Here is a 24082-nt window from a genome sequence, read left to right on the forward strand (position 1 = left end):
TGGGACCAAAATATGGGAATTGTTGCTGACTCGACCCCTCTAGTTGGTGACCCTTTTCTATGTCGCTGGGCATCACTATAATACCTATAGATTTGAAGACCATTTAGGACTCCGTAGGAAGATAAAAAGGGAAAAGTGTTTTCAAAGAAAAAGTAGAGGAATGGCGCCGGTTGGAGTTTTCAAAGAAATGTGAAGAGAAAGTAGTTACCCCGTAGAAATAAAATTTTATAAAAAATTAGGATAATTCTTTTCCAAAAATATTCTTAACCTTTTATATTGAATAAAGTAAGTTTTTTTTATTAAAGACATAACAGATATTTATAGAATATTTCAAGAAAAATAGATACTTAACCAAATATAAGCTATTGTAGAATATGTCGCTCTTATGGTCAACCAAATATACAAAATCATTTTTCGAGACATCATGTAATCTCAAAAGAAATATTGTAAAGAGAAAAAATTCTTTCAACAAATCAAATGAGTCCTTAATGAAATTCTGTATGGGTTCATTGATAGAAGCCATAGCTTCTAAGATCCTTTCTTATGACACCACCACCAAATCTAAGCCTCGATGCACACTTAAAAGAATCATGTCTCCAGCCCAAATCTCCAAGCCTTTTTCAACATCTGCCAAAGAATGGTTGCACCCACACTCGTTGTGTGTGGGTCGCCGTTGTATCAAAAAAAAACCGTCACAGACCTAACTTGCTTCAATGTTCAGTCAAACTAATGACATGCATGACATGTATGCTTAAATATGATAGCAATGCACTGCAAAATGAAAACAACCATAAGCTAAACAAGACCCGAACTTAATTAAAGCCCAGCTACACTTATCGAGATCTCAAGTGATACCCAACTGTTGATCCCTACCCGGAGCAAGAAATTTTTACATGCCATGCATGCATTATGCGTGGTCGGCAATGAGATTTCTGGGTGGAATTCGTCGGGATGCTCCAATGTTTCCGGGTCGGCGAACAAAACAATAAAACGGAGCGAGGTCAGAAGTCAAAGCTAAAAGCATGTGGAAGAGTGCTTATCTTTGCAATCCGTGGCTTTTTTGAGGTCAAAACCCAAGCACGATTCTTTCGAAGAACTTAAAACGACCCGCTTCTCGCGAAGTCGCTTCCCCTTGGCACGTCAACCCAAGTGCTTGGGGCCACGCACGGTGAGTCGACGGTGCACAATTTAATGGTGGATTTCAGTGCTGCTGCTTGAAGACTGCGTATACCATGCACCCGCATGCATGCATGGTCCAAAAGATAAAAAATTATTAGGTGGATCAGATCTAGAGCAGATCTAAGATAAATTCAGCTATGTGCATATTGCTATAACACATATATGTATATAAAAAAAATAAAAAAAGAGGAGAAAAAAAAGGGTTAAATTCCTTTTGAATTTACGATAGATCTGGTTCATCTAATAATTCCTCTTAAAAGATAGCAACTGCATTTGAAAGAGTCGTAACTTTTTTGAAAGAAGAGTCCACAGAAAAGAGCATGCATTTTAATGTTTTTAAACATCTAAAATTTAGAAAATAAAGCCGGTATATTTATTTTTAAAATTAATTTTTTCAAGTTAAAATTTCAACACTTCTATCAATCAAGAAAAAAAATTACTAGCTGCTTATGCTAACCAATATAATCAACACACTTGTTCTCCAAATTATGATGCATGCGATGTAAAGCATGGATGACTGCTGTCACATGAGAAGAAAGTCGAAAACTCAGAGACGAAGGATCAAAGTATTTTGCATGGTAAAAGACGAATAGTCAGCTGCTGCGCAAGCATGAATAGCTGCAATATTGCAACCTCCATTGCGCATCGCCTGCCGCCATGGGATACCCAAAGATACACGTAAGGCCTGACCTCATCCTTCCGGAGAGCTTTGAAGTCGAAGCTGGACGATAAATAAAAAAAATGGGATATGATTCTAGAGTCATGTCTTCGAACGTTACCCAGGAACTGGACTTTGGACACTGCTCCGTTGCTCTATCTCTAGGCTGTCACCTTTAATGGCAGTATGGCACCTTACACCGCCATTCTACAGTGCAATGAAAAGACTTCAATTCTTTCTTTCTAGAAGCAGAAATCGGCTACCAACCATGGAGGACAGGAAGAAACGGCTCACCATGATGTTGTCCATGTGGTGCTGCTTCCGAGGTGGAGGGCTGGTTCGATGTTGACTTTGAGTTAATAGATGTCATCCAACCCAAAGCACTCTTTTCCTTCAATGTCATTTACTTCATCTCTTCAACTCACGCTCCTCAAACTTTGTCAACTACATTAAATTTTTTTTTGATGAGCCTTGGGCTGCACAATATTTCTTACTTGGTGTTTGGTGCGCACGCTCACCCTCAAATATCCCACTCGCCATTCCATCTCCATCCTGCATGCTCATTCTTTCCTCGGTTCAGGAAGAAAGAAAGAAAAATGGCAAGGGTGCTCTTTCTCTTATGTCTACTTCTGCTAATAACTGAGTCTGATTCAAGAAGGTTGATGATGGTGCCTGACAAGCCAACTCGTGCTTCTACGTCTCATGTACTGCTCTCTCTCTCTCTCTCTCTCTCTGAGTGTGTGAGCCTTCTAAGAAAGAAGAGGAATAGTTTCTGAAGTACTCTCTCTCTCTCTATGTGTGTGTGTTTGTGTGGACTCGGCTTTATGAGCCTTTTCAGAAAGAAAAGGAATAGTTTCTGGAGTATTATTTTTGCGAGCTTAGACGCCAGTACCTACCAACAATTGAAATATTTCTCTTTTATTTTGAATGCTGATGATTTCAGTTTCGTGCCCGATTATTTCTATGCAGGGACCAAGCACTGAGAAAGAAGGATGCGAACGTGTCAACAATAAGTGTGTCATGGGGAAGTGGATGGAAGCTCACACGGATTATATCTACACCCAAGATATCAACGATCCATGATCTGCTTCTAAATTTGCTTCTTCTTGTCTGTGTCTCTCTTGTCATCCTCTTGGATTAAGATATGTGGAGTTCTTGGCAATTAATCATCTCTGCTGTCTATGTGTCATCAAGGGTCATGTTTTTTTCTTTAACAATGTGTGTGTATGTGTGTATATTTGTTTGCTTACTGGTATTTGGGTACTTGTTTTGGTAATGGTGTCTGCCACAGGCAATGCAAAAGTATCCACATATTATTATCTGCTCGATCGAAAGGCGTATATACGTGACAATTATCAACTTTGTTGTCTCAACCTCGAGAATGAGAACTAGTACCAACTATTTTATTTGCTCGAGGATTTTAGGTTAGAATTTGGATCTTCTCCCTTTACTAAATCTCCACAGGGCAAGATAGATACGTGCATGCTCGTCATATTCAATCCTCCAAGCTAGAGAGGATTATTCCTCAGGGTTGTATCTTTTGAAGGCAAGAAGGATTCACCTTTTTCCGTACGAATCCACTATTAAATCACCCACCACATAGATCTTAAAGTTCTCAATATGCACAGATCTCAAAGTGACTAGCATATGATCCAATGGTGGATTTGCATGAAGAAAGGTGGATTCTTCTTTGGTGCGAAAGATACAACCCTGATCCTTATATCGTACCTGTAACATGCATGGCATGAAGGTTCATGAATCTATTTGGGTTGGGCCCAGTGCCATTGGATTTCATGGTCATATATCTAAGCCTACAGGGCATGCTTTGTTGTGGTGAGGCCAGCTTGCACTCTGACCCAAAGCAAACTTTTTGTAGAACCAAACCAGCTTCTCAGACCAATTACAATTTTAAGGTATGGATTGCGAATTAAAACCAAACAAGGCTCAGTTTAAGATCCAAACCCTTCAATGATGTCGTGTCAGTCTAAATTCCCTTAGACATTTTTCCTTTTTACTATTATTCTACTTCAAGGAGTTAGGGAGGTAGTCTCTTAAATCATGCAACAGCCCTTAGGCCCATTCTCGAATTGAAGGCCATATCCGAACCTAATGCGTATATATCAACCCACTCGTTTCTTGGGCCTATGCTCAAACCGACAGGCAAAAATTGGGCTTTCCCAGGCCCAGAATCACGGCACTCGCGTGTTGGGCTGAGCTGTATCTAACCCCCATCCGAATTTCCAAATCGAGACGATAACCGTCGGAAGTCCCTTCCCTGCTCCACTCTTCCGTCTTAGGGTTTTCTTCGCCTCCGCCGCCTCTTCGTGGTCTTCCACCTGATTCTTGGGTTCCTGACCGGCTGAACGTCGCCCTTCGAGTCGTGATCGGTCGCCGGTCTCCGGTCCAAGCAAGGCGGACGCAACCCTCCTCTCGTCGGCCGACGGCGGTGCATCGATCAGGTTCATCTTTCCCTTCCTCTCTAGAATCTTCTTAATCCCACCCACCCACCCCTCTCTGTGCCGGTGGACAAAGCGAGAAGGCCGCCACCGAGGTCTGCAATTAGGGTTGCGCCCACCTTCCTGAAATTAGGGTCCGTCTGCAGTTAGGTCTGCAATCGGTCAACTTTCTCTTGATTAGATATAAGTTTAGTGTAGGATAATAATTAGTATCTGGATCGATTCAAATATGTTATAGAAATAAAGTACTCGCCTGATTTTATTGCACGCAGAAATTTGAAATGGATGTTTTTACCGCACGACTCATTTCAAAAGAACCATATCAAATGGGCATTTTCACAAGAAAATCTACTTTCCAACTAATATTCCCTGTATGTTAAACCATAACGATGCAAAATCTTGTTAAGATTTTTGATTTTTAGAGTATCTTAAAATTTCTAAACTCATGCAAAAAGAAGTTTAGATCCCAACGATAGGAGAAAAGATCCTTGCAATTTTAGCCTGCCCTTGAATTGAACACATGAGAACTCACCATTAAGGCCATGATTGCTAATTGCATAGTTGGATTTTGTTTTCCCAAATTGATTATGACAGAACAGAAGCAAAGGCATATATTATTATCCAGTGAAACAACTTATTTTTGCGAGGTGTACAAAAAAAAAATTAAGAGCAAGAGTAACTAAGAAGCTAACAAGTGGAAGGGCTCCAAGTTTTGTGGCTTTTAGAGATTGGGAACTGGAGTTTATTGGTGGACGGTCTAGGTGTGCTCATCCAATTTAGGACTTTTAAGGAGATAATCATTGTAGGATTCAGGATGGGTATATAAGACTCTGCTTAGACTTCAACTGTTAAAAGTATATCATAAAATTTTATGCTTTTGAATAAATAAGTAAATAAGTAAAATATTAGAACATTGAACATATACGAGATAGAATTCTTCTTTTGTCTCCTTTTTATGTCAAAGTTCAAGCCATCTGTCTAATCGTTACCATAAATGTCAAGCTATCCGATTGATGAGGAACCATGGAACTACATGGTGTTTCTGTAGGTTGTTTGGAATTGCTCACAATATAATGGTGTTGGATTTGGTAAACTAGGCTAGTTTCTTTATGCAACCTTATAGCAGAAGCTCACTAGTAAAAATTGTTACATGGTCTCTTTTGAAGACACTTGATGATTAGAAATGTAATATGGCTGGCCTATGATAATTAGTTTCTCCATTGCTTATATTATTTTTGTCATAAGAGTAATAAAAAATAATGTTATGCTTTTTGTCTGTGTTTTGCAATTGAATTAGTATGTACTTGCTTTCTTAACCTAGATATTAGCTTTCTTGCTTAGATCATGCATAAGCCAACTTGGCCTTCTATTTATTTTTCGATTGGTATATTTAATTATGTATATATTTTTATTTCAGTACTATATTATTTATGAATGCTGATTGTTATTTTTGTAAGGTGAAATTAAAAATAGGTAATGTTTTGCGGAACATAACATTAGGTGAAATTAAAAATTACATGGAGTTTGTGGTATAGTTTTGTCCTTATGAGATCATGTAAAATTGTGGCATGTATGAGAGGTTCCTAGCCTCAGTCCTCTCTAACACTTTATTATTAGTGATAGCCATCAACGGTATTGATCTCTGAGTAAGGCCCTGTTTGGGGGAGCTGTTGGCAGTAAGAGCTGTTGGCAGTAAGAGCTGTTTGAAGTAGAGCTGTTACAAAAAGCTGTTTGCTCTTTGGTAACTATATTTTTAAAGTGCTGTAGCACTTTAACATATATTTGGTAAACAAACTGAGAAAGTACTTTTATATGACAAAATTACCATAAAGGACATTGCATAGTATTATACAATAGAGCATAATAAAACATAACATATATTAATACATAATATACGATATAGTATAATATTACTGTAATATAAAATATTATTATTATAATATAGTAATATGACATTGCATAGCATAGCATAATGGTAATATAATTATTAGAGTAAATTAATTTTCTATAATATAACATAATATTAAAATATTTAACATAACATATTAATATATTATGATATAATGTAATATATATTATATTTATAGTATAATACAATAATAAAGATATAAAATATTATAATTATTAGTATTAATTAATTTCTCATAATATAACATAATATTAAATTATTTAAAATAACATATTAATGTATTATGATATAATTATTTATTCATTGAAATGTATTTATTTATTATCTTATTTATTTATTCATTCATTCATTCATTTATATAAATATTTATTTATGCATTTATTTATTTATTTATTCTTTTATTTTATTTTATTTTCTTTTATTTTATTTTATTTTCTTTTATTTTCTTTTCTTCTCTTTTCTTTCTTTCCTTTTCTTCTTTTTTTTCCTTTTCTTTTTCTTTTTTTTTTTCTTCTCTTCTTCTCCTTCCTTCCTCTCCCCCCTTCTTCGTTCTTCTCCTTCCGCGCGGTCGGCAGCGCCGGAAGGGGGCCAGGCCGCGGCGGCCGCGGGAGGGGGCTGGGCCATGGCCGGCGGTGCCTGCGGCAGTCTCGGCGGCCGCAGTTAGCCCCCTGGGAAGGGTTCTCCCACGTGGCCGACGGCGCCGGAGGGGGTGCGGCACTGCGGCGGCGGGGGAGAGGGAGGGGGTGCGGCGCTGCAAGGGGGGCGTGGGTGGGAGAGGAACAGGCGGCGAGATGAGGTTTTGGGGAGAAAATTTATTTTTAAAATGGAGGTATTTTGGTCAAAAATAGAGCTTCCTGACAAAGCTGAAAACAACATTTTCGAAAAGCTCCAAGCTCCTCCCTAAAAGCTGTTTTTAGCTTCCCGCAAAAGCTGAAATAGCTTTCCGAAAATTTTACCAAACACTTTTTTATGTAAAAGTACTTTTGGAGGGCCAGAAGGTGCTTTTTGGCCCTCCAAAAGCTCCCCCAAATAGGGCCTAAGACTTGCTAAATATAGCTGTACGATGGTGTTTAATTCCAGCTTTGGACCAAGTTTCTAGCATGACTTTTATCTCGGTGGCCTTGTTTTGCACATTAATATTGCAAAAGCATTGTATTAATATGTTGTTAGTTGCGTGGAAGAAACTCTCATCTCCATAGGCCCTATCAATCTGATGGCTAATCTAAACCTTAGCTAATATGGTGGAAGCATGATCAAGATCACAAGTATGGTTGAAATAACATGCTAACTGTTTTATCACAAGGCTTTTACAATATCTCACTCAAACAGCTAATGGGTTGCCAGAAACCTCGAACCAACCTGCAAACAAACATATAGCACAGTCACATTCAAATCACATACATAGTGGGCCTTAAGGGGAGGATAAACAGAAATGCATACATAAACTGAGTTTTTTGTGGAAAGCATCACAACATATGGAACTTTCTGAAAAAGTTATTGAGTTGGAGAATCATTGAAGTGCTCTGTAAGAACAAGAGCATGGTGAGTTAATCATGTTGGGTAAAGTGGCAATGAAACTTCTTGTGCAGAACATGCTTCTGCAACAACGAATTGTCCACGATATGTGAAAAACTCCATTGTCGCTAAGATTTGAAGCTTTGGCTGAAAGAATCACAACATATGGAACTTTCTGAAAAAGTTATTGAGTTGGAGAATTAATGAACTGCTCTGTAAGAACAAGAGCATGATGAGTTAATCATGTTGGGTAAAGTGGCAATAAAACTTCTTATGCAGAACATGCTTTTGTAACAATGAATTGTCCACACTCCACAGTATGTGAAAAACTCCATTGTCACTAAGATTTGAAGCTTTGGCTGAAAGTGTTAACTTTCCAGCTGAAATGTGGTGCATTATGATCAAAATTGATTCAAAATTACTTGATTTTCAAGTTTTGACTTGATTAGAATTTAGAAAGCATGGATATTGGGTCGCAACAAGTTTCTTGCGAAATTTAGGTATCTAGTTATATCAACATTTCAAAATTGTGCAATCCATGCAAGTTCATGTAAACCTTTGCCTGAATTTTATGAAATATGACAACATACTGAAAACCTGATGTATAAATTTCTTACCAGATAATGAATGATTTTAAAATGGTATGCATTATCCATTGCAATCTTTCTGTCTTTTAGTTAATTTGGTGGGTTTTTCCTCCCCAAGAAAAAAGGTATGTGATATATTTTAGTAATTAGTATAGTTTTCTAAATTCTCTGAGTTTTTTCATAATGACCTTACTGTTTTAAAGCTTTCAGATTTCCAAATCTACACATAATACACCTAAAGATTCCAAACAATAGAGCATACTCTAAAGTGGCATATAACATATCTTGTTGACTTATTTTTATTTTTCTTTATTTTCTTGTTTTTAATCATTTTCTTGGCTTAAGCTGGAAAAATCGAACTGAATTTGCTAAAACTACTAAAATTGTCAAACATTGAAACTCATTTATGGCTCGGCTGAAACTTAAGCCAAAACTAAGATTTTGAACCTTGCATTATATTTTCATTTCTGAGGTTTTTGCAAATCCTCTCTGGCTGCATCTGCATGGGGCAGTTGCAACTACTAAATAATGGTTCACGTTTTATGAGGTTCAGTAGTGTGGTTGGTACCTCCAAAATAGTCTTCACACTGCAAAACTGACCTTGAAGCACACAATTGGGAGGAGATCTTTTGTAACTGTTCCAATTGATTTTATTTCACTGTCTTGACTCTTGGAGATAACATAGCTTAAATAGGTATTGTACCTTATGTTTCAATCTTCTAGTTCTTGATATGGTTTTGTCCCATTGCTGCAAACCAGTTGGTATTGCTTTCAATTTGCAGAAAAAATTACTTGCAACCTTCAAATTATGGATATGACGAAATCTACCCATCAAATTATATTGACATGGTACTAATGAAGCAGAATATTATAACAAATATCATCCTACACTCTTCTTGATGCCTTTTTTAGTAATTATGTTGACCTTTTGGGGATGAAATTTTTCGGCTTTCTTTTCTTTCCTAACCTTTTCGAGCATTGGATTCTGAGAATAGGCAATGGCGACATTTGAATTATACCGGAGGTCCTCAATTGGCATGTGCTTGACAGAAACCCTAGATGAGATGGTCTCTAATGGGACTTTGAGCCCAGACCTTGCTATCCAAGTACTGGTGCAGTTTGATAAGGTTAGTTTTGAACACTTTATTAATTTCCCTGAAAAAATTGAGTCCTAATCGTGTAGTTTCTTTTCTCAAATTTTTCTAGTCAATGACGGAGGCCTTGGAAACCCAAGTGAAGAGCAAGGTTACTGTCAAGGTAAGTATCTGCAGTATTTCTGTCTTGTGTCTTGTATATGTTATGTAGGGCTCCAGCCTCTTTATTCAGTAATCGTTGCTTGATCTGACACTGATTGAACAACTGATCTTTAAGTTTTAGTTTCAAAAAAACTGAGTGGCCTAATGAAAGAGAACCAAGAAAAATGTCACACCTTGACAATATTGTAATCTGTTCATTTTTTAAATCCAATCAACTGCAGTTTTTTTTCTCATAAGCGTCCTTCTTTTGCTCATTTTATTCTGTTACATGGTTTCCAGTATCTTTTTTTGATGCTTATTAGAAAATGCTTAGTTCATATTGCAGTCACTTCCTTTTAAAGATTGATTGATTTTTTCACCTAGGAACATAGTGTTTAAGCTTCATATGTTCATGATCAGATTCGATCTGATGTTAAAAACTTGCATGCGTTACACTTAATCACTTTGCTTATTTTTTTAACGAAGGAATGAATGCTGAAGACTAAAATAGTGGATCCTTTTTTAATTTTTTTAATTGTGAAAATGACACTGTATAGAAGGCTTATTGTAAAGGAGATAAATACAGTTACATTAGCCATTCAGTAGCCAAGTCAAAGCTCCCAAGAATGGAGGAATCAAAGTAAAGCTACACAAAAGGAAAATTTCTTGTGAGGCCCATTGTAGCCACATATGAGTAGATTGGTGTATTGTGATCCACTTATATTAGCATACCTTGTATTCTATTTGAATGAGACATTCATCTAGCAGTATATCATTTCCTCTGTGATCTAAAAATCATCATTGATAATATATGCCTTATGTATGGATCTAGTTAGACCAAGGGGCCTTCAGGATGTTGCTTAATTTTTTTAAAAGAAATTATAAGTAGTGAAGCATGTCTTTCTTATCAAATTTTTGATAAACTATGTTTTAGTTGATTAAAAAATATTATAGGAAAAGGAAAGCCTCAGAATTATAAAAACTACAGTCATGAAACTTATCTTTTCCCATCCATCTTCCACTACTGCTCACTCTAGGAAATGTTCATCTCAATGTCTTGACCTCCGTTTTTCTCTGCTCTCTCAAATCTCTAATTATCAACACATCCACTGTAATTTATGAACCATTTGGGCTTCCAATGACTAAAAAACAATTTTTGGGTAACCTAGTTATAAAATCATTGCAGTTCCTGTTAGTAACGTCATGTCTTGGCCTCTTCATGTCTGCACTAAACTTGATTGAGAAAATTGTATCATGAACAGAGTTGATCAGACTATGACAGAATTCGAGCCAATATATTATTTAGGATAAAATGTTTAAAAGATTCGATTCAAATAATGAATGAGGATGAAATGCTTTTGGAAAGATGCGATATAAGTGAAGAGTTTATAATTTTGTTGGCAATTTTATCTCTCTATTACTATTGTCCATCTTTATGGATCCCACCACTTTCCCATTCATTGAGGCATCAATAATAGATTCTTTTGTCAGCAATTGTGCAGCTTGTGGCTTTTTTGCTTCTTGGCACTAAGCGAGTGCTTAGATGTGAGGCTAGAGGTCGAAGCAGCCAATGAAAAATAAATTCAAAAACATAACAATATAGAAGGACAAGTATAGAAAAATATTTATGACCCAAAGAATGAACGTAGCATAACAAAGAAGAAATAATTTGTCATTGGAAGTATTAACTTGGCAATGATTCATAGATCTATCTGATCCTCCATACTCAAACACAATGTGAAACAATAAAGCAAATGCCTAGGTGGCCTTGCCTAAGTGTTTGTTTAGACAACCAAAGCCACTGTCTTTTAAAACATTGGTTTCTTGCTTTATGGAGACTTACTTTATATGAGGTGAGAGCTGGCCCATGATATGGTGGTTCTCCACATACGTTGTCATATGTCACGCTTCACTTGAGTGAAGCACAAGGGTGGATCAATGTGTAAGTCACTTTTTAGCTTATGGGACACATCTAGTCTCATCTGCACACTTTTGTGCAGTGTTCTACTAGCCTACTACCTAGTTTGTCCATGAGCAAAAGATCCAAGTCGTTATTACATGTATCTCCTTTTTTATTCATATCTCTCTTCTCCCTCTTTTTCCTTTCTCTCTCTTCATTCTTTAAGGTTTGATCACGGAACCCTACTCCAAATCTTCTTGCGAATGCACAAAGCTGGAGGCATGATAAAGAGCCCTCCTATGCTTTGGTATCTGATGTTTGACTATTGAGCGACTCTGATAGCAGAGTGTAATTATTGTGTAGATATGCTGTAGAGGAGTTACATTCCATTTTCATAGATGCATTTTTTAAGTATGAGAAGCAATAAATTTGCTGGCTTGCATAACAAGATCTTGGACTTGTTCTAACACAACTTTCAGCAGAGGATATGGAGTTCTTGGCCTAGGCTATAAAAAACAAGTTAGCATGCTAGATGTTAAACTTAATAGGGCTAGTATCCGGTTAGAATATGCAATTCTTGAAACTATTAGCATAATGAGTTGATGACATTGGTTGGAATCTTGGATATACAGGCAGTCCATGAGAATGATGAATTAGAGTGATTATATTAGAATGTTTGGGGTCAGAGAGGCGGGGGGACAGAGAGAGCACATTGAGCATTGACATCGAGAATGGTAACACCATTGGAACTGAGATGATGACACTCAGGACTCCCAAGTCCAATAGGTGGTCGAATTGTACTGTCTTTGACACCACTTACACATTAGGTGGAAAGTTTTGCTTTATTGTAATTCCTTCAGGATCACTATGAATATTTCCTGGCAGAGTGAGATACGACACTGAAAGATAAGTTGGTTATATAAAAGTGACTAGATCAGAGAAGTTCATTTCAAGTTATAATGCTCAGATAATCTTTTCGTAGGTGAATCTATGAGGTCTTCATGTGCTGTAGTGTTGCTTCCCTTCAGATATATGAAACTTTCTACACTGTCTTTGTCAGTGAAATTGTAAGGCCTCTTATGATGTGGAGTAGGATACATATAGTTGACTAGGATACTACACTTACATGGAGATAATACTCATTGAATACAAGAACTATATAAGCCCTCAATAGGATGTGCCCTACATGATTAGAAGTAGGATGCTTACGCTTACATGAAGAGAACACTTGTTGCATAATAACTATATAAGCCTGCAAAAAGATGTGCCAGAGCTGCCAGTGACAGCCACTTTTGTACCAGTGCTTTTAGAAAAGCTAAGCGTGTGAAATCTTGTATAAAGAGCTGCCCTGGTCTTTATAGGTAGGAAGGGGTTAAGGTTTTCTTTTATACATGTTCTGGTTTAGAGCTTTCAGACAGTTTTTCTCCTTTGGCATGCAATAAGCATTAATCTAATTCTAGGCGAGACATTACCACACTTCTCTCATTATTGTATGAGTTCCATGGAAGCTGAGGATTTTGATAGGTTTTGGTATGGTGACACATCTTACAGTTTGTTTAAATACATTGCTCCACTCTCTTAGCTCCAATGAAGATGGGGCATGAGCTATGTGATCAATAGCCATGCCATTAATAGAAAGATTACAATGTGTAGTTTTCCGTATCTTGGCTTGATGATATGGTGGATATGTTTAGTTATTTGAGATCTTTGCCAGTATGAATAAATATAACTAACTTTGAGTAGCCATTGCAATAGTTTTGTTTAATTCTCCGCATCCATGCAAATGATAAGCAAGTACTGCAACTCCACTTAGATCTATGGTCTATCTTCAGATGTAGTCATTATTTATGTCATGAACTAAGATGAGCATAAGTTTATTACAAATAGTGCCATAGGCTGCAACAAATATGTATCCAATCTGACTAAATGCATATTTGACAGATTGTTTGGAATTGGGGTACGATCATACTATGATTGGGGTCACTGTCAATCACGTAAAAGTTGGCTTATGTAGTTGTTTAGTCAACAATAAGCGCTGGTCTTTCAAAGAATTGTTCAGAATTTCAGCTCTGGTCATGCTAAAGAAGATGTTTTTACCAGGATTGCTAAAAATAAAAGGAATTTTAATCTCATAATAATCGTTGATAAGTACAATTGTTCTGGTACTATTATATTTTAAGAGTCTTGTATGTGGAATGTGAGCCCTCCCATATGGGGATGCATTATGCTTAATTGGAAGAAATGACTATTGCTTTCTTCACTGATGTTGATGTATAGGTCTAGTATTTGACAGTAAAAGAGGGCCGGCCCAGTGCACAAGACTTTTGCTATCGCGGGGTCTGATGCGTGCAGCTTTACCTACATCTGCAAAGAGGCTGTTTCCATGCTAGTACTTGACAGTGAATACCAATTTTTTATCTTTTGTTAGAACTTTAGTATACCTATGGCGTTGTTTGATTACAGAGTTCATGCTTTTTTGGTCCATGGGTCTTTGCATTCTATTTTTTTGTGGGGGTGGGGGGATGGGTGACAGTTCACTCTCATTTTCTGAAGCATGAAGTTGGAATATAAAAGAGAGTTCAAGATTGCTCGAGCAGATTGTCTTACTATTTGCTTCAGCCGCTGTGAGTGCTATTCTATTTAATCCCGATCGAGAATCCTTCTAGGGTAGTGGTTGTACCCAAATTATGCTAGCTTTATATATTCAAAATGTAATTTGGTCCTATTAAAAGGGTCAAGCACTAAAAAAATACCCACTTTTTGGATGGTTGGGAGTTGATCTTATCTTCATTTGGGGGTTCTCCCTTGTGGAGGAGGGGAACATCTCACGGAAGGCGCCTGTCAATTTGGTCCGTAATGTGCAAAATTATTAATGTCAGCCCAGCAATTACTGATACTAGGTATTCAAAAATCACCGATAAATTGTCTCTTGAATCTGGGTTATTGATCCGGGCCCAAGTGATATAATTCTTGCATATTCTTGGTCTGTGGAAGGCTGCTGATGGACACAAAATCCTATCTTTATTCTAATGCAAGATCCTATCTATTAAGTTTAAAAATTCCCATATATGTACCACAGGCCTGGCTTAGTTCATGCATACTGGGGCTTTACATTTGCTGGACTCGGGAAAAAAATGCAAGACGATCTTGAAGCTGAATTTATTGGGAATAATGCCACCTCTGTATTTATCACCCCAAACCTCCATGTGTGAGCAACCTTTAAGAAAATCATACCGGATTGGTTTTCAAAATTTATTTTAACTGTATCCATCACTTTCTTGCATATGATTTTTGGCATTACCATCTTTTCATAGTCCCTGATTTTGATACTTCTTGGGATCGGATGTCTGAGCCACCTCATTTCATTTCTTATATTTTCTACAGGGACACCTGCACACCTACAGGTTCTGTGACAATGTGTGGACCTTCATATTACAAGATGCAACATTCAAGAATGAGGAACGTCAGGATCAAGTTGGGAGAGTGAAGATTGTAGCTTGCGACTCCAAGTTGCTTACTCAATGAGTGCCCTACATGTTAGCTTTGTTTATTACAGAGCATATGGATGGTATACCTCTCTTGCTTTTGGATTCGCATTTACCAATCCTGCAGCCGAATAACTAATATACTTGGGGCATGTTTCTTACATGCATTTGACCACGGATATCTGCAGGAATCTAAGTAATTGCACTGTCTTTGAATGCATCTTTTGCATGATTACTCAAAATGTGTTGGGGCCCTATCTAGGCGTTCGCTGACCAAGGTCGGCTGAACATATGCATGGAGGGAGAGTAGTGGGTTTATGGCAATGGCAGTGGTTTAGGTATCGGCCTATACCCATGGTTGTACCTGCTGGACCTTAACCTAGTTCTCCATTGGTTTGATCTCATGAATAACAAAATTTAATTAAGACCATAGCTACACTATTTTGCAATTCATTTTATTTTTTGGTTATTTGGTATTCTTCAAATTTAATTTTCTCAGTGTTCTGTTCTCTGTTTTCAGTTTTACGTGTTTATTTATCAATAGGTCCAATCAACATGGTTGCAGCAGGGGACAAGAACAGAATTATAGACTGTCAATTTCCTGTATTCCAGTTAACACGTTGGTTTTGAAACCATAGCAGCGGTGGTTTGTTTTCTTGTCCATGTTGCCTGGGATGGCTATTTAATTATCTTGAATGGAACTCCTTACAGTCTTACATTCATTTTAGAAGGGGATTGTTGAGCTATTTGGGGAATCCTTTGCAAAATTATATATATGCACATACACATACATATACATATGTACATACATATCTATATACATATACATGTGTATACATATATTTCTTGCGTATATATACACACGTATGTGCATGTATTGATATTCATGATTTTTTGATGTATTTTTTCTGTGCATCCAACATTTGAACATCAAATTATCTTCCAATATTTTCTGATTGGGTTGGCTTACGGTAGTTAAGCAAAGCCTCTATCAAAAGTATTATAGGTCGCCATAGTTACTGTAGTCGTGACTCAAAAGGTGAAAATAAGAAATGAGATAGCTTAAACTCCAAAGATAGAATTCTCATTGTGGGTTTATATTATTGCAGCATACGATTTTAATTCTTTTGGTGGTGATTGCAGGGTTTAGTTGATGGGCATAAATATGACTAGTCAATCGGTAAGGCTTTGTGTGGTGTTCGTAGTGGTTTGGTCGAACTGACTTAATTCTCATCAGCTTTTAGATTGTGGTCCAAAGACCTGACCTTTGACCTTAACCTGAAGTAGCTTTAATTGATCATGAAGGCTTGCAGCATTGTCTAGGGTTGGCCGGGTCAAACTAGACATTATATAGCCTCTTGATGTTAGGCCTTGATCAGACCTACTGCTGAGCCCAAAAAGGCTAATGATTCCTTCTCCTCCCCCTCCTTTTTGCATGGTGAATCAATTCAAACCTAGAAAAATTATTTATAACATGGCTGTCTATGAGGTAACGGGTATTAGGTTGTTGCATCTGATTTAGAATATTTATCCCATTTCATGCATTAATTTGTTTTTCAATAAAAAAAAAAAAACTTGAAGAATTTATTTCCAGTGTCACGAAATCTAGCCCTGTAACTTTTAATTATTTATGGTCACAGGAGTCGAAGGTGGATTTAAGCCGATCGAGTGTATTGGATCCAAGACTCGAATTACCCTCATGTTTGGATCCAGACGCTCCCCTGTAACACGTTGGAAACTAATTTCTCGTTGCTCTGATCTTTGCCATTGTTAAGAAATATTAACCTCCCATTAATGTTAAACTATAGGATTTCCTGTGGGCCACTTCAATGCACCTTAAAGTGTAAACAGGGATTAACAAACATACGCTTCTGTTTGTTTTGCTCCAAGTAGTTTGGAAAATCTTGTGAAATTCTTTCAATCATCTTTGCTTATAAACCAATCCCCGATTTTATACACCCTTGGAACTTGGTATATTCTCTTGCTGCTTGTTCGTTGAGCTTGTAATAATAAATCAGAAACTCTTGATTCTTTTCAATAGTATCAATCTTTGTGGCGACAGCTTAGCCCGGCCTCAAGAATGCAAGCCATTGGCCACGTAAAAGATGAGAAAGAAGCACGTGTTCCTGCTTGTGCTTGGAACTTACAAATGATGAAATTGAAGAAAAGGAACGACAGCAGGCTGCTTTTATTCTGCCTGTGCTAACTTGCAAAAGATGAAATAGGAACGACAGCCTCACTTTGAGTGAATGAGTTGGATTGAAGATGTCAAGTGCATGCAATCCAATTGTTATCCCAAGCATATGTGAGAATCCATACGGACATGTATTTAGTTTCACATCAGTTATTCACCGAGAAGATTTTAGATATTTTTGCAGGACTAAAAATCCATAGAATATCTTCCAACTAGTCTTTTTGGATGACGTCCTGAGTTGTTATAATATAAATTATCACACTTTCGACCTAAGATCGCGAGCTGGGCAATCATCGAACTCTTTCCATAAAGCATACAAGATATCTTAACATGGTATCATAAATATACAGTGAAATAATTTTAACTAATAATACGCAAACTTTATTTTTATTAACTAATTCAACTATAATGTCTTATAATTCTAACATTAGTCTAAAATAAAAATATTAATTTTATTAAACTAAATCTAAGATAATTGTGCCACAGTTATTTTAGTCATTCTTATATATTGAAAACTCCGGTAGGCTAGTTCTCTAAATCTATAAAAAAACAAGAAATTATATAATGAGCTAGACAACCCATTAAGCAATGATCACTTAGCTAAATAAATCAGGCAATCAGATAGATAATAATTTATAGAAAATAAGCATATATGCAGCCATGGTGAGAGAAAGATGAGAGAGATTCTCTTCTTCTTTTCCAAAATAGGGGATCACTCTCTCCCCTCTTTTTGATCAGATCCAAGGGCAGCCATAGTGGCCAGCCACGATGGCGGCAGAAGGCGGCGAGGCAAACTCGGCCAACCTCGACGGCCGATGGCACGGGATGACTGAAGGACTTCAATTGTTATTTGTTACATCATACCAATGGCTAAAATTGAAGAGACCCTCCAAAGTTTGTCAGTTCCTTAAAATACAATCCATAATTAAAAGCATTCAAGTCAAATAACAATAGGTTTTATTTCTATACTTGTTAGAAGGGCTGTAACTAAAGCTACACAGAGAGAGATTATTCTTCATCAGAGGCGCATATGACAGAATCCTTGCCAGCTGCCTGCGACAATGATTTGGTACTCCTTTTATGTCGCCCGTAAACTTTACAGGTCCAATCTGTATCATATGAATCATATTAAATTGTGGGCAAGCTGTCTCTGGATGAGTCTATTCCATCCTTCGAGCCTCGATAAAGATACTAGCGTTCACAAGTACATTCCAACCTCTAATTCTACTGGCATTTCCAAATCTCAATCCACCTAAGCGAACGAGATAAGAAACACCAATAAACCATGTCATCATTAAGACAGCCATCTTGAATTGGATAGCGAAAACTCCATGATTCGATTTCTTGGCGACGCAAAGCTGAGTGCAAGAGACGTGTTCGAAGTGCCTTCGCCAATCATTCGCAGCGCATGGCAATACGGCTTTGAGCACCATGATTGGATGCTCTTCGAGGATCTATCAGTGCCTCTATCAACCCTCCCATCAATTTTTTTTTAGATTTATAGCTTGGTTGGCCAACAAATGGTAATGAAAGCTGCCACAAATCTGCCAGTGATTCAACGTTTATCCACTGCCAATGTCATTTCCACAGACCACCCTGGAGCACGGCATCTTTGATAAAGACTCACAAAACTTATCCCATTTGAAAGGAGGCAGTGTGGAAAATGTGCACAAAAGATAAGATGTGCTCTCTTCCCTCTTGAAGGGAGGTCCAATCTTCTTTCAGAAAAGTTTGATGGCGGCTTTCCTTAAAAAATGAGTCCACCAAGATACCTCCTACTCTCTTTCAGCAAAAAAAAAAAAAAAAAAGATACCTCCTACTCTCTGGTGTTGGCAATACCTTCCTTATCCGTTCACTAGGCTGATGCGAGGGAATCCTTTTCTGATCGAAATCAGTACTCATCAGTAAGAGACCACTAATATGCCTTTGGTCTTTGAAAGTTCTAACTCGATTTAGATGCTTTATATGGAAAATTAAAGGTGGGGAGATTATCGCCGATGTGTAAAGAAGTTTGGAAGGATTATTAACCATCAGAACCAGTGATGCTCAACTTAAAAGAAAATTAATGTGCTTGCTGTTAGGTTTTGTCTATAATATGACCTCATGACGATGATTTATGCATAACACTACTGCATATTCGATATGTCTTCATGAATGAGAAAGTTAACATCTTACGAGCATCAACATTCTCTATTCCGATTATCAAACACTTGGTTTAGAGCCATTTAGCTTCTTTTTCTCACATCTGTTCCTCTCCTCCCTTAAGAATGTAACTCATCTATGTTCTTTATTTTTATTGTAAATATGATTAATCTTTAATAAAAGCAGGGTGGCTCCTTTTGTCTCCCTTACATAAAAAAAAAATACTATAGTTAATTTGAACTCCACCCATGTCCTTCATCTCTTTGGAAAATAAGCAGCTGCAGAACACATGCATTGAGGTATTCCTTTGCTGTGTCGACCTTGCAAGAACTTTCAGAATTAGATTCGCTGCATATCTTGTAGAGCTAGAATTAGTGGCAATTCTAGTGGCTTTCAGATCCAAATGCAATTCACGTTCAAGAAACTAGTCCTTAGGTCGTACCCCATCTCGATCACGTTATAAAGGCATCTTGATCATGTTTGTATTATGTTGTAAGAGCTGCATGCACAACTACCCCCCTTGCAAAACAAAGATGACATCTCTATTCATGCGGACACACTTAAGCTCATGTTATGAGAACAAAATGCTTTAAAAGTTAGATGTCAGTTTAGGCATATCGATGGTTAAATCTCCATCCTGAGACCAAATGCCAACTAATCTAATCTACAAAAAGAAGTGAGATCCATTCGAAGGAAAGAACTGCTTTCAGATGGACCAAAACAAGGGACCTGATTACCAAAATCCTATTAGCTTTTTGAGAGATATCTTAGGCCTTTAAGAGTCAATCAAAATCCTATTAGGTAATTAAACATCATAGCACTTAGGGTGCATAACGATATAATATGTTAATGTGTACCAATGCAACTAGTGCAGTTTCTTAGCTCAATGCCAATCATATGCTGGTGGACCTTCATCAACCTAGAGGAGTATAATATCCCAATGCACATTGGAAAGTAATATTTAAGCCATCGAAATGCATAACGTTTGGACTCTTCAGTAAAATTTGTTTTAAATGTTGAAAAAATGCTACATAAATGATACCATGGATTGCATCAATGCCCTCCTTCCACATGACATGCCAATGGTATAGAGCTTCACTCAAAAAATGTCTACTTCAAAACTAGTGCCCTTAATTTGATAGATAAGTGGGAGTCTTTCTCACTTAATTTGATAGAGTTATATTTTTATGGACCTTATAAATTTTACTTTTCAAAGATCGGTTAAACACGTATGCACGAGTATACGTACGTATACAGACCTTAGTTTGCAACAGTGCTCGAGTGGATCAGAGGCAAAGAGGTTCCCTCTCCAATTATCTTATCGTAAATGGAAAACTAAGCAAGCAAGCTTGAGAGTCATCTCCATTTCCCACCTCCCAACGTTTGTTGCTTTAGATGAGTTGCTTGTTAGTTGTTACTTTCACAAAAAGAAGTGCTCATGCTTCCTTAGTAATTGTTACTTCAGCTACCAAATTCTCCATGACATTATAACCACTGCCATTTTCCGAACATGTAGGCCCCACCCCACAGTAAGAGGCCCGTGGGTTAACAAACGCAAGGGATGCGTGGGAGGAGCCTATTGGGCATGGCAAAATAGCTCAAATAATATAAAACGACCAAAGGGGTGCAAAGGAATCTGTCATCCTCTTTTTCAACTTCAAAAGCAGGTTGTGCCCCATTGTCTTCTACATCGGAATTTGGGATCCCACCCTCCCCTTAGAGAAGAAGCAGGAGGCTTTTTGGATGTCATAAAGGACTTTCACATATGTGAAGGAAAGTGAGGGAAGAAAAAGTTCCTGAACAAATCTCTGGTGAAGCCCACTCAATCAACACAAGTCATAGTTCCTCCCATATGTTGCATTTTAATATGGTATAAGGGACTGAGAGATTCATTTAGTAAAGAGGTGTGAGTGAGACCTGATTATTCTAATGCTTGGAGTTAGGTGTGTCTCAAGTCCCCATGCTACCTAGTAATGGCTTGTATGTGAGGGGGGGAGAGAGGAATATCTTTGAGCATGTACACCTTTTGGGAGAGGTTGCAAGTTGAAACCTAGATGATGTATTTCTTTAAGTAGTTGGACTTGAATAGTTTATCTATAATGTTTTTATTTTAAAATAAATAATATAAATTTTATTGTCTTTTTTAGATGTAAGAAAATTAGCTATGTCTGGTGTGAAAAATGCAAAATGCACTCTCCAAATAAACAAAGCACATTGTTAACCAAAATTAGCATATTCTGAAACAACTGTAGAACAAAAATTTAGCATGGATTCAACCCAACCGCATGCAAAAAGAATATTTATGCTGTTATTAAGAAACCATCTGTCTTTAATCATGATGAATAGTTTGTATCATGGATTCAGATATCCATCATGCAATTTAGATTCAAAACTTTAAAAAAATATAGAAAAGATATTAAAATATATTTTTTGAGATAAGAATATAATTAAATACTAAAAATTATTGGTAAAACCTTTCTTGTATTCATTTATTATAGCCTAAAATATTTTACAGAAAAATTAGAGCACATATGTCAAGTGCCATGAAAGAGTTGTTTATGGGTGAGTTCTGAGTCGACCCGAAAATTAGTCAAGTTAATCAGCTCCGCTTGTTATAGCATTGTGCAAGTCATGCTGCAGCATTAGATATATTACAAATTTACTGATAACTCTTAGATCTATATTGCTGTAATTATCGTTTTCGATTAAATATATTACCGTCATCACCTTCGATGCTTGCCTTGTATTGCCTCCTAGTTTTAGGTGGTACAATCTTGGTTGCTGAGAGTAGGATTGTATCTAATGAAAGACAATTTGAAAGAACCTTTAATGAGTATAAATAGGTAGAAAGATACTCATGTAATTTTGAATGAGTCAGTTACATCCAATATAGAGCCCCTAATTAAATGATCAATTGATTTAGACAAACTGATTTATGGCGATGTAGACTTTGCATGATCCTTGGATACCAAGATTGAACTAATGTGCCATGTAAATCCCTTCACAAAGAATTGATGTGGCAGCAAGGAAACAATTAGGTAAGGTACAATAAATGCTGCCCCAGGACCTACCTCTCTTATGATGATGGTGAACCATAGCCTGACCCTAATCCGTTCACATGCTTTCAGTCTAATCAAAGACAATTACTTTCAGACCTAGCATGTAACTGTTAGACTAGCTTAGCTCTCACTTTGAGCAATAGATTGACCAAGAAAGGTCCATAGTACCTACTAACCTTAAACATAGCCAGGATGTAAGCTATGTAAAATAGTTGGATTAGTCTAATTGGACCTCGTTAGTTTGGATCCGTTTTAGTTAAGAGAGCATTTAGTTCGTGATCGAAATCAAAATTGGAATAGATTTGAATAGAAATCGATTTGGCCATATCTTACGTATGATTCGTAACCAGAATCGAAATCAGAATGAAATATGAATGCTGGAAAAGAGTAAGATTTGAGTTTTGAAGGATCGAACCATTTTCATTCCTCTAGAAAATTGAAATGAGAATGAAACTTTTCTCAATCAACCAATCGGCTGGAGAGTCCAATTTTTTCCAACCAAATATGTCTCAAGTCTCAATCATAGTTCAAATTTTACGGTTGACTTAATCCAGACTCGAGCTTTCCTAACTTAAAAGCTAACACTTTTGGAGCTTTCATAGCTCGTTTACGGATATATTCAAATTAAGCTCAAAAGAATAGCTTTTGACCGTTATTGTATAAGGAAAGTAAAGTAATAGAAAGAGGGTGGGGTCATGATTGGGGGATACGAATTAACAACCTCGATCATAGCAATCTATTACCAGAATTTCTCGCATCCACATCGATTTCAAACCGTTCGAATCATCAAGATGGACGGTCCAAATCCATGAGTTTACACCGTAACTCTCTCCCTGATGGAGGACCAATCGGTCCTTTCATGCCGAAATCAACGGTTACTGCGTCCCGATCACTGATGTCCTCCTGGGGTTCGGTGGTCCCAAAAAAAGCAACGCAGGGCGGTCGGTGGATCCGAGGGTCCACCCAACAACAGCCGTCCGATCAATGGACCGCCGGTGGGGCTCCACACCGATGCTTCCAGTGTGGTAACTCACTCGCCGGCCCCCCAAAATCTCCCGAGATATCCCTCAGATCTTCGAAATCTCCGCCCAACCCAACCCCCGCCCTTTAATTCCTCCGGAGATTATTCATGAACAATGGGGAAAAAAGTACCGTAAGATTTTTTTTTTAAAAAAAATCTAGACTTTCTAACTACTTACGTCAGAAACCTAATCTTGCATGGTTTGAAATAATAATTACATTATAATGGTGATCACACTAGAAAAATAAAGGACCTCTGCAATGCACAATTAGAATATGGCCAATACTTAATGATTTATTTTGTTGTAATGGAAACATTGATTTATGTCTATATAGAGATATTAGTAATGGAAACATTGTAAAATTTTTTTTATAAAATTAGTAAAAATTTATCTACTTAGAAAAACACCTTCAGGACACATGAAACACCCGAGATTCAGATCGTTTTTTTTTTCTCCTGATCCTTCGATAAAAAATTTATTTTCTTCAAAAAAAGATAAGGTAGAACCAATAAAAAAAAATTGATTCGTCTCTGGAGTTGAATATCTTATTCAAAAAAAAATTTTGATCCAATCTGTAGGAATCAATAGAAGAAGGCCTTATAGAGAACATGGTCAGAAATCTATAATAGAGTCTGCCCACGACGGCTGAATTTATTATCTTTAGCTTGTTTTTTTCTGAATTGATTAACCGTTTATATCCTAACTTTAGTTTAACTTTTTAATCTAAAATTTTATAAATCA

At 37.0% G+C, this 24082-nt stretch overlaps 1 protein-coding gene and 1 long non-coding RNA gene across 5 annotated transcripts; both read left to right on the plus strand.

Moving 5' to 3' along the window:
• The first annotated feature begins 2342 nt into the window (after positions 1-2342).
• On the plus strand, positions 2343-3100 carry LOC120111420. The gene is made up of 2 exons (XR_005512611.1): positions 2343-2541; positions 2807-3100. It is a non-coding gene; the product is annotated as an uncharacterized LOC120111420 (long non-coding RNA).
• Positions 3101-4083: 983 nt separating this feature from the next.
• LOC103702400 (transcription initiation factor IIA subunit 2-like) lies at positions 4084-16816 on the plus strand. 4 transcript variants are annotated; one of them, XM_026802725.2, is made up of 5 exons: positions 4084-4296; positions 9300-9431; positions 9511-9561; positions 14824-15007; positions 16565-16816. In XM_026802725.2, exons 2-4 carry the CDS (start codon positions 9303-9305, stop codon positions 14962-14964), a joined length of 321 nt encoding a protein of 106 aa, XP_026658526.1. In that variant the 5' UTR covers positions 4084-4296; positions 9300-9302; the 3' UTR covers positions 14965-15007; positions 16565-16816. The 4 variants fall into 4 exon arrangements, with proteins under 4 accessions (XP_026658526.1, XP_008783050.1, XP_008783051.1 ...); XM_008784828.3 differs by lacking the exon at positions 16565-16816 and adding an exon at positions 15469-15728; XM_008784829.4 differs by lacking the exon at positions 16565-16816 and adding an exon at positions 15113-15393.
• Positions 16817-24082: the final 7266 nt, after the last annotated feature.

This window comes from Phoenix dactylifera, chromosome 7 (genome assembly GCF_009389715.1).
Source record: "Phoenix dactylifera cultivar Barhee BC4 chromosome 7, palm_55x_up_171113_PBpolish2nd_filt_p, whole genome shotgun sequence".
Taxonomy (NCBI): Eukaryota; Viridiplantae; Streptophyta; class Magnoliopsida; order Arecales; family Arecaceae; genus Phoenix; species Phoenix dactylifera.

What these genes read in the sequence shown, in the direction of transcription:
- LOC103702400 (XM_026802725.2), top strand. Translation starts at nt 9,303, where the DNA reads ATGGCGACATTTGAATTATACCGGAGGTCCTCAATTGGCATGTGCTTG. An exon ending in TACTGGTGCAGTTTGATAAG is followed by an intron (nt 9,432 to 9,510) that starts GTTAGTTTTGAA and finishes AAATTTTTCTAG; the next exon opens with TCAATGACGGAGGCCTTGGA. An exon ending in AGAGCAAGGTTACTGTCAAG is followed by an intron (nt 9,562 to 14,823) that starts GTAAGTATCTGC and finishes TATTTTCTACAG; the next exon opens with GGACACCTGCACACCTACAG.